The 11,467-nt window shown below is 44.7% G+C and overlaps 1 protein-coding gene across 1 annotated transcript; it reads left to right on the plus strand.

Moving 5' to 3' along the window:
• Positions 1–3,755: 3,755 nt before the first annotated feature.
• LOC125384481 lies at positions 3,756–5,034 on the plus strand. Its single transcript, XM_048403907.1, has 3 exons — positions 3,756–4,046; positions 4,176–4,212; positions 4,752–5,034. The coding sequence occupies exons 1-3, from the start codon at positions 3,935–3,937 to the stop codon at positions 4,975–4,977; spliced, it is 375 nt and encodes a 124-aa protein (XP_048259864.1). The 5' UTR covers positions 3,756–3,934; the 3' UTR covers positions 4,978–5,034.
• The last annotated feature ends 6,433 nt before the right edge of the window (positions 5,035–11,467 follow it).

Consider the following 11,467-nt stretch of genomic DNA (forward strand, 5'->3'; position numbering starts at 1 on the left):
TCCATGGACTGTACTGCTGTCAAAAATATGCACTGGTTGACATCCCCCCTGTCGGTGGTGCTGTAGGTTGGTTGACATCCCCCCCTGTCGGTGGTGCTGTAGGTTGGTTGACATCCCCTGTCGGTGGAGCTGTAGTTGGTTGACATCCCCTGTCGGTGGTGCTGTAGGTTGGTTGACATCCCCTGTCGGTGGTGCTGTCATTTGGTTGACATCCCCTGTTGGTGGTGCTGTAGGTTGGTTGACATCCCCTGTCGGTGGTGCTGTCGTTTGGTTGACACCCCCCTGTCGGTGGTGCTGTCATTTGGTTGACATCCCCCTGTCGGTGGTGCTGTCGTTTGGTTGACATCCCCCTGTCGGTGGTGCTGTAGTTGGTTGACATCCCCCTGTCGGTGGAACTGTAGTTGGTTGACATCCCCCTGTCGGTGGAGCTGTAGTTGGTTGACATCCCCTGTCGGTGGTGCTGTAGGTTGGTTGACATCCCCTGTCGGTGGTGCTGTAGGTTGGTTGACATCCCCTGTCGGTGGTGCTGTAGGTTGGTTGACATCCCCCTGTCGGTGGTGCTGTCATTTGGTTGACATCCCCTGTTGGTGGTGCTGTAGGTTGGTTGACATCCCCTGTCGGTGGTGCTGTCATTTGGTTGACATCCCCTGTCGGTGGTGCTGTCGTTTGGTTGACATCCCCCTGTCGGTGGTGCTGTAGTTGGTTGACATCCCCCTGTCGGTGGTGCTGTAGGTTGGTTGACATCCCCCTGTCGGTGGTGCTGTCATTTGGTTGACATCCCCTGTCGGTGGAGCTGTAGTTGGTTGACATCCCCCTGTCGGTGGTGCTGTAGTTGGTTGACATCCCCTGTCGGTGGTGCTGTAGGTTGGTTGACATCCCCCTGTCGGTGGTGCTGTCATTTGGTTGACATCCCCTGTCGGTGGAGCTGTAGTTGGTTGACATCCCCTGTCGGTGGTGCTGTAGTTGGTTGACATCCCCTGTCGGGGGTGCTGTAGGTTGGTTGACATCCCCTGTCGGTGGTGCTTTAGGTTGGTTGACATCCCCCTGTCGGTGGTGCTGTCATTTGGTTGACATCCCCTGTCGGTGGAGCTGTAGTTGGTTGACATCCCCCTGTCGGAGGAGCTGTAGTTGGTTGACATCCCCCTGTCGGGGGTGCTGTAGGTTGGTTGACATCCCCTGTCGGTGGTGCTGTAGGTTGGTTGACATCCCCCTGTCGGTGGTGCTGTCATTTGGTTGACATCCCCCTGTCGGTGGTGCTGTCGTTTGGTCGACATCCCCCTGTCGGTGGTGCTGTCATTTGGTTGACACCCCCCTGTCGGTGGTGCTGTAGGTTGGTTGACATCCCCTGTCGGTGGAGCTGTAGTTGGTTGACATCCCCTGTCGGTGGTGCTGTAGGTTGGTTGACATCCCTTGTCGGTGGTGCTGTCGTTTGGTTGACATCCCCCCTGTCGGTGGTGCTGTAGGTTGGTTGACATCCCCTGTCGGTGGTGCTGTAGGTTGGTTGACATCCCCTGTCGGTGGTGCTGTCATTTGGTTGACATCCCCCTGTCGGTGGTGCTGTCGTTTGGTCGACATCCCCCTGTCGGTGGTGCTGTCATTTGGTTGACATCCCCCTGTCGGTGGTGCTGTCATTTGGTTGACATCCCCCTGTCGGTGGTGCTGTCATTTGGTTGACATCCCCCTGTCGGTGGTGCTGTCATTTGGTTGACACCCCCCTGTCGGTGGTGCTGTAGTTTATTTGACATCCCCCCTGTCGGTGGTGCTGTAGTTGGTTGACATCCCCCTGTCGGTGGTGCTGTCATTTGGTTGACATCCCCCTGTCGGTGGTGCTGTCATTTGGTTGACATCCCCTGTCGGTGGTGCTGTAGGTTGGTTGAAATCCCCCTTGTCGGTGGTGCTGTAGTTTATTTGACATCCCCCTGTCGGTGGTGCTGTCATTTGGTTGACATCCCCCTGTCGGTGGTGCTGTCATTTGGTTGACATCCCCCTGTCGGTGGTGCTGTCGTTTGGTTGACATCCCCCTGTCGGTGGTGCTGTAGGTTGGTTGACATCCCCCTGTCGGTGGTGCTGTAGTTTATTTGACATCCCCCCTGTCGGTGGTGCTGTAGTTGGTTGACATCCCCCTGTCGGTGGAGCTGTAGTTGGTTGACATCCCCCCTGTCGGTGGTGCAGTAGGTTGGTTGACACCCCCTGTCGGTGGTGCTGTCGTTTGTTTGACATCCCCCTGTCGGTGGTGCTGTAGGTTGGTTGACATCCCCTTGTCGGTGGTGCTGTAGTTTGTTTGACATCCCCTGTCGGTGGTGCTGTCGTTTGTTTGACATCCCCCTGTCGGTGGTGCTGTCATTTGGTTGACACCCCCCTGTCGGTGGAGCTGTAGTTGGTTGACTTCCCCCTGTCGGTGGAGCTGTAGTTGGTTGACATCCCCTGTCGGTGGAGCTGTAGTTGGTTGACATCCCCCTGTCGGTGGAGCTGTAGTTGGTTGACATCCCCTGTCGGTGGTGCTGTCATTTGGTTGACACCCCCCTGTCGGTGGTGCTGTAGGTTGGTTGACATCCCCTGTCGGTGGTGCTGTCGTTTGGTTGACATCCCCCCTGTCGTTGGTGCTGTAGGTTGGTTGACATCCCCTGTCGGTGGTGCTGTAGGTTGGTTGACATCCCCTGTCGGTGGTGCTGCAGGTTGGTTGACATCCCCTGTCGGTGGTGCTGTAGGTTGGTTGACATCCCCTGTCGGTGGAGCTGTAGTTGGTTGACATCCCCCTGTCGGTGGTGCTGTCGTTTGGTTGACATCCCCCTGTCGGTGGTGCTGTCGTTTGGTTGACAGCCCCCTGTCGGTGGAGCTGTAGTTGGTTGACATCCCCCTGTCGGTGGAGCTGTAGTGTCATGCCAGGTGCTTCTTCCATAGCTTCACCTTTCTCCTTCGTGTGCGCCTTTGTGTAAACGTCCAGTATTCTTTCAATGGCTTCAACATTGTTCACTCTGAGACCCTGCATATTGCCTGTAATAATTTCTCTTACTTTTAATACGTTGGCCATATAGTTGTCTTGCACATCTCACTAGAAGTAGCATTTGGGTAATCTCTCACAAGTGTAGAAAAACAATGGAAAACTGACATGTTTTCATCTTCCCGAGGCAAGAGAGTTAACTCACTTTAAAAGTCCAGTTTCAACCCTTGCCGAACTAGGCTGGTATTATGGAGTTGGATTTTGACTGGACTAACGAGTCTATATGCATAGTCCAATCAAAATCGCGCAACGAAATCGAAATCCGGTTCGTAAACTGTCGTGCAGATTTCGGTCGATTGCAGAGCAAAACATGTGCACCGCCAACTCGTTGTCAACAGATATTTTCCAAACATTTTTATGTTTTTAATCAAGGTGCTCCTGTGATTTGATGCACTTCGCGATCTAAGACCCGTTTTATCACAATATAGATATTGATTATGGATCAGATCGTCTTGACTGGGCGCCACCGTTTTGTTTAAAACAAATGCAAGTGATGGAATCTGATTGGTCCACAGGAGAGGCTTAGAAGGGACATAACTCGTAATAACCACTGGTGGCGCTACGATCGAGCCCAGGAATTCCAGCCAAGTTCGGCAAGGGTGGAAACTGGACTTTTAATGTCAGTTAAAGGATTCTTAAAAAGGTTTTTACACATGCTTTATATTCACTATTAATGAATACTTAGATATATATGTTACACACTCAAGGCAGTTTGAAACAGTAACACTTCGTTATATAGCTTGAATTTGCAATCTAAAACGGACGATCATCGAAAGCATTTGGCGATTACGTAAGATAATGAGGTAGCCAGTCACGTGATCGTGTGACGTCATACCGGACAGTTGTAGCATCAAAACACACAAGGTGCCGCGCCGAATCGCTCTCGGAAATCTTCTTTTATCTTCACCCATAATTCGACCCACAAGGTCAAAAATGGATTTGGAAGGTCTACCCCATACAGATACTGACATAGAAGTACAACCTTTACAATTTGAACCAATTTCTGGCAGCAAGAACGACCAGAATACTGACGACGATTCCAGCAGTTGACAAGAAAACAGTGACGATCCCGATCTCGACGATGTTTTGAATAGGCCTCACACAGACTGGTATGCTAGTAATTAGCGTGCCATATATTCAGGAAAACAGATTAAATATGGAATCAATCTTTCAGCTGTCGCGGTAAAATGTGTAATCACAATTACCGCAATGTTAGACCAATAATAATATGCGAACCCACGCCTATATATGAGTGACAGTAAATGCTCAAATCGCGAGTTACAAGTTAATCGGTTCAAAATAATATGTCAGACTTTTCACCTTAATTATTAAATGTGTTATAAAAATTCTTCTGGCTAAATATACCCAACAGAAGGATCGAATATGGGGATCAACCTTTCTGTTAAATACCATTACGTACGTCAGTCAATACACGTACTAGCACAGTACCCTAAATTCGTTAGTGTAACATTATCAATGTTGCCGGTGCATCGAAGTTCAATTTTATAACACATTCAATTTCCATAGCTATTGGTAAGCTGTTGTGATAGTTATTGTGGAATATAAATTTTCAAAAATGGAACACATGACATGTTAAATAATTATGAATTTTTATAGTGTGAATTTTAAAAGTGTGCCATAAATAAGAAATACGTGAAATACTTTTATTTTTAGGGAACTGTACCATAAAGAAATTGATAGGTTTGCATTTATTTATGTATTATTAGCTATATCATAATTTTGTTGATAGGTGTGACTGTGGCAACTGTATGCCTATGTCATCCCGACCTGAGTCGAAATGTTGCCACTTTTATGCTGGGGTGAGAGAGAAACCTTTGAATTGCATCACTCAACATGAAGGATTCTCAGTAAATTTCACCAACATACACGTCCTACAGTTGGCTCTCCTTGAATTTGTGAGCTTGGCTGGCCCACTAGACGATAACGAACCAATTCATAAGTATGTTCCTTCTTAACCGCTGATAATTACTATAGTAAATGTAGCTGCATCGATTAAAATTGACATATCCTTATCATTATTATCAAATATTCTCCTAAACTGTCAGCAAGTGAAAAAGAAATATTCTTCAATGCCTTACAGTAATCATGGTAATATATAACATGAATAAAGTGTGGTCAGTTCCAAAGAAAGACCTGCAATCAAATTAAGGAACAACTAGAACAAAACTGAAGGTGTAAATAATTTATTTGCATACTACTTTTTAACATAATGTTAAAAAATTGATCAATTAAAACAATATCTAGACTAACACCACAAAGACATGTTGGATTAATAACAGAAGTGAAGTAGCAAAAAATTGTGTTTGTCTGTTTAACGACACACTCAGCAATATTCCAGATATATAACAGCAGTCAGTAGATAATCGAGTCTGCACCAGACAATTCAGTGATTGACATCATGAGAATCGATCCATGCAGTTGGGATACGATGACATGCATCAACCAAGTCAGCTGTGTCTGCGGGCTTGTCTACTCTCTACTCTCATTTGCATAGAAATTACCTTGAACTAGATCATCAGCCATATCTTTCAACATATAGATAGGCATACCATCACGATAGAACCTTCTTCTGATAATAAAGATTTCCTCAGTCCATTTTTCTTGATAGTCTCTTTGAAATTGATGTCTCAAATGAGAGAGTCTCACTTGATCGCCCACTTTAAATTTAAAGGGTTTCTTCATTGACTTCTGTTTGATTTCAGCTTTCGATTTGACTGGCTTTATCAAAGTGTCAATGTATTGTTCCTTCCATACTAAAGCTTCATTAGTCAGATTAATATCTGAGGGTGATCTTTCATTTAATGATCTGTGAGGTCTGTGGTTATAATCCCGGAGACGAGATCAAGGCCTTAATGACCGCATCCAGTGTTTTATTTTTAAGGGGCGTGTAAATACATTTATAGCTATGAGTAAGTATTTCACAACGTCATTGTCGGAGGCTATATCAGCAAAGTCAATATCCCATCGAGTATTGAGGCCTGAAGCCACCACTCTGTTCCGCTTGGGCTTGTATCTTAAAGGTCGCTGAAGCGAATAGGCATCTCGGTATGTCAACCACTTCTTTATGTGATGCAAACTAATATCAAATTTCCCCTCCTTTTTCGCAATGTGATACAACTTAGCAGGGCCAGAAAAGGAGGCTGGGTGTTTGGGATTCAAATAAATACTAGACAAATATGCTTTCCATCCGTCAGCAGGCATGGTTACACATTCAATGCCAAACGTACTTGTGTTTTTATGTTAACCCGTGTATACAGCTGACTGCCTTCATTGCATACCGTCTGGCGACGTGACCTAGTTCATCACTGTTTCCAGTAACAAAACAATTCTCCTTTACCTATGCAACTAATGTAAACATAAAATAACTGACAACATTGCTTCCTCACTATTTCAAAGGAATTTCATACATACTATTCTACAGATTTTGATACTTAAAAGGCCGATGTTTGAATGTGTAACCATTGATCTGTCTATAGCGTGACGTCATTTAGATTGTCATGCCTCCGTGCTTGGGGTCAGTGGGTGCGAGCCTGGGGCAGAACGCCCAATGTTCTTTCATCAAGGGAATACATTCCATCTGAAGAAGTGGCAGGGTTCAAGTACTATAGACCTTCTTAATACATCAGACACATATGATTTCAGTTCTTTCACCAGGATTGGTGTTGGGGAAGTAATCTGGATTGTCTCCTCAGCCTTATCTTCCTCTATGTCCATGTCCTCTTCAAACACAATCTCACTCCTCTTGTACATGTCACACTGTACAGCCACGGTCTTGGTCAGTGGTCTTGCCTGAATGCATCTTGTGAGTCTTCGGACGGGTAATGTCTGAATCCGTCTTGTGCGAAGATGTATTTTTGCCTTGGGAACTGCCACTGTCAATAAAACAAATATCAAAATCATATAACATAAATATACTAGGATAAACCAGGTCAGACCTATGGACATGATCTCTCGATGTTACTTATTACTATATTAGATATCCTTAATCATAAATCTCATTGTATCCCTTCCACTATTCAGGCTGTTACATGTCCATTCCATTGCGATAATTTCCTTGACCAACTGGACATGATGGCTTTGATTAACAGGATTATGTCAGCAGGGTTTTGTCCAATCAAAAGTATAGCATGTGGTTTCTTTCGCCAACCTTGATTTGTCTCCAGATATGTATACATGAGTATTTATCATAACAGAATGGCCTGAATTATTGGAAGAAGGTATCCCTCAATCAATCTATAGTATTTTCTGTCACATTTGTCTAAAATGATTATCCAAATATCACAATGAAAGCTCAAATAGTTACAATTACGGAATTAATTAATCAAATTTGATTCTGAGCAGAATCAATATATGAAATGTTAGAATAAATCACTTACATGACACCTGACACTCGAAATGGTGTTTTCCACTGCCAGACTCAACACAAGTTTGAACAGGCTCGAATGTTGACATATGTTGAATATCTGTACCTCCGGACTGTCCACAATCTTAAGTTGCTTTGAAACTATCATATGCTTCTTTCAGATCCTAAAACGGGAAAATAATTAATATAGATTTTATTTCACATTCTAGATCTAATTAATTTTACAAAATATAAATTATATAAATCGTAGACAATTATGACAATTCTGATTTTTTCTTAAACTGAGTAACCTTGCGACTAGTGTATGTAGGAGGAATGCCCAATCCCTCATGGGTGACAAGGCATACTGCCAAAACCTACGAGATGCGCGAAAACTGTGACATAATTACAGCTAAAAACAAAGTAGTCAAATCGATCTACATCCAACAACTCTGGTAAATGAAAACTGTGAGAGATACAAACGAGCATGTCATATCATACGACTCAATGTTGTGAATCAAGTTCATATCTACTTCACTCACTTCTAGGCCTATTTGTTCTAACCGTCGTCGCTTCTGAAAAAGCCCCCCTCTCGGTGAACGTGGCACTTTTGGTGATATTCTTGCTCGTGCCGTCGATAGCCAGGGGAATGTCCGGTGCGGCATGCTTAAAAAGCTTGGGTTTAGCTTTCGTGGAGCCATACTGTGCCATGAACTCGGGATCCCGTTCATAATTATTCTTCGAGAAATGCAAGGAGCACAACGTGCTGTGTTTGCTTATGTCTTTGAGTTTGACATCAGCACGTCGACAATACGCCAGCCACAGCTTTCTTCTTGGTAGATCGCGGGGAAATCCATGGAAATGAAGGCCTGAAGTATTCGTAGCACTCGAAGTGCACCCGAATGCGAGACAATACGGCATATTGTCACTACAACTTCATTCAAAATATAGCGCTTAGCGTCACTTTTCAGTCGACAGCCAAGCGTAAACACGAACGATCAACACATAGCGGACTGTCTGGTATGACGTCACAGCCACAGGAGGCTGACCGCTAAATAAAAAACTATGCATACGAGTGGGCGGAGCCAAAGTGTTCTAGGTTTTGGAGCATAATTATAACAATTGCGAATTATTTTCAAAAATCGACTATGCAGATTTGGTATAAATTCATGTTTGAATGGTATTCTGTAAGAAAAATGCTGTGTTCGTAGCCTTTTTAATAATCCTTTAACTCCCTTGCCTAGGGAAGATGTCATGTTTTATGCCTTTATTGTTACTGACGAAATGGAAGCGATCATGGAGACACACCTTGGTCTGGGACCGATACGTACATTGCCTGCTGATCAGGCTGGAGATGAAAACTGCACATCATCTGGTAACCCACAAATGACATTAGAAGATGACACAGACAACAGTGAAGAGAGGGGGTGGCTGACATGCCCCTTTCCCAGCTGACCAAGGAGGAGATGGGAATCACGAATGACCCCACTGTTTATTCAATCGATGCATTACACATAGACAATACAGACAGTCGTGGACGCCTCCTAAACATGACTTTCCTGGTGTTAAAACTGTCATTTCGGAAAGGTATTGTATAAGAAATATTGGACATTACTCAGAAACGGGAATGATCCATGCGTGATCCAGGATATATAGCAAGAAAATGTTAAACTCTGAGACAGAAGGATGGCATAATACAGTTGGCACAGGAGAGACATAATGCCCTACTGTGTTATTCCGAAAACGAAACCATGGATGCCTAGGACTGACAGGGGAGCGGTCGGGTAGCCTACTGGCGTTCGCTCGTCACGCTGAAGACCCGTTTTCGATTCCCGACATGGGTACAATGTGTGAAGCCCATTTGTGGTGTCCCCCGCCGTGATATTGCTGGAATATTGCTAAAAGCGGGGTAAAACCTTACTCACTAGCTCAATCACTCACTCACTCACTCACTCACTAAGACTGACAGGGAGGAGTATGTTGGACATCAGTGGTAGAATGTGTAGAACATTATTCTTTGGAAAGATTGAATGACTGATAACTGGTAGAGAATTTGTTTTATTTTGCTCATTTCTCACTCTGGCAGTTTGTCAACCCCTGAAACAATGCATGGTGAATAGTGCTTCAAACATCTCTAAAAGCCAGATAAGGAGACTTGTGTCCCCAGGTGATTAAAAATGTTGAAATATAAATATGTTCAAATATAAATATCCTTACTTGTGTAATCTTGGTGAATTTGGTGTAACGTTCTTTGAGAGAAAATTACCTTTGATAAGTTTGTTTGTTTGTTCGTTGTTTATCGCCGCACTAAGCAATATTCCAGGTATATGACGACGGTCTGTAAATAATCGAGCCTGGGCCAGACAATCCAGTGATTGACATCATGAGCAGCGATCTACGCAATTGGGATACGATGACATGCATCAACCAAGTCAGCGAGCCTGACCACCCGATCCCGTTAGTCGCCTCTTACGACAAGCATATTCGCCTTTTACGGCAAGCATGGGTTGCTAAAGACCCCGGATCTTCACGGGTACATTTGATAAGAAACTACTTTTGGAAAGAAATTTTCAGTCACTTATCGTGCTTGATACGAACATCTTTCAGTGGTTAAAGCGTTCACTCGTCACGCCGAAAACCCGGGTTCGATTCCTGACATGGGTACGATATGTGGTGTCATTTGGTTGACACCCCCCTGTCGGTGGTGCTGTAGGTTGGTTGACATCCCCTGTCGGTGGTGCTGTCGTTTGGTTGACATCCCCCCTGTCGTTGGTGCTGTAGGTTGGTTGACATCCCCTGTCGGTGGTGCTGTAGGTTGGTTGACATCCCCTGTCGGTGGTGCTGCAGGTTGGTTGACATCCCCTGTCGGTGGTGCTGTAGGTTGGTTGACATCCCCTGTCGGTGGAGCTGTAGTTGGTTGACATCCCCCTGTCGGTGGTGCTGTCGTTTGGTTGACATCCCCCTGTCGGTGGTGCTGTCGTTTGGTTGACAGCCCCCTGTCGGTGGAGCTGTAGTTGGTTGACATCCCCCTGTCGGTGGAGCTGTAGTGTCATGCCAGGTGCTTCTTCCATAGCTTCACCTTTCTCCTTCGTGTGCGCCTTTGTGTAAACGTCCAGTATTCTTTCAATGGCTTCAACATTGTTCACTCTGAGACCCTGCATATTGCCTGTAATAATTTCTCTTACTTTTAATACGTTGGCCATATAGTTGTCTTGCACATCTCACTAGAAGTAGCATTTGGGTAATCTCTCACAAGTGTAGAAAAACAATGGAAAACTGACATGTTTTCATCTTCCCGAGGCAAGAGAGTTAACTCACTTTAAAAGTCCAGTTTCAACCCTTGCCGAACTAGGCTGGTATTATGGAGTTGGATTTTGACTGGACTAACGAGTCTATATGCATAGTCCAATCAAAATCGCGCAACGAAATCGAAATCCGGTTCGTAAACTGTCGTGCAGATTTCGGTCGATTGCAGAGCAAAACATGTGCACCGCCAACTCGTTGTCAACAGATATTTTCCAAACATTTTTATGTTTTTAATCAAGGTGCTCCTGTGATTTGATGCACTTCGCGATCTAAGACCCGTTTTATCACAATATAGATATTGATTATGGATCAGATCGTCTTGACTGGGCGCCACCGTTTTGTTTAAAACAAATGCAAGTGATGGAATCTGATTGGTCCACAGGAGAGGCTTAGAAGGGACATAACTCGTAATAACCACTGGTGGCGCTACGATCGAGCCCAGGAATTCCAGCCAAGTTCGGCAAGGGTGGAAACTGGACTTTTAATGTCAGTTAAAGGATTCTTAAAAAGGTTTTTACACATGCTTTATATTCACTATTAATGAATACTTAGATATATATGTTACACACTCAAGGCAGTTTGAAACAGTAACACTTCGTTATATAGCTTGAATTTGCAATCTAAAACGGACGATCATCGAAAGCATTTGGCGATTACGTAAGATAATGAGGTAGCCAGTCACGTGATCGTGTGACGTCATACCGGACAGTTGTAGCATCAAAACACACAAGGTGCCGCGCCGAATCGCTCTCGGAAATCTTCTTTTATCTTCACCCATAATTCGACCCACAAGGTCA

The sequence above is a fragment of the Haliotis rufescens genome, unplaced genomic scaffold (assembly GCF_023055435.1).
Source record: "Haliotis rufescens isolate VD_foot unplaced genomic scaffold, xgHalRufe1.0.p SCAF_1, whole genome shotgun sequence".
In the NCBI taxonomy this organism is placed as follows: domain Eukaryota; kingdom Metazoa; phylum Mollusca; class Gastropoda; order Lepetellida; family Haliotidae; genus Haliotis; species Haliotis rufescens.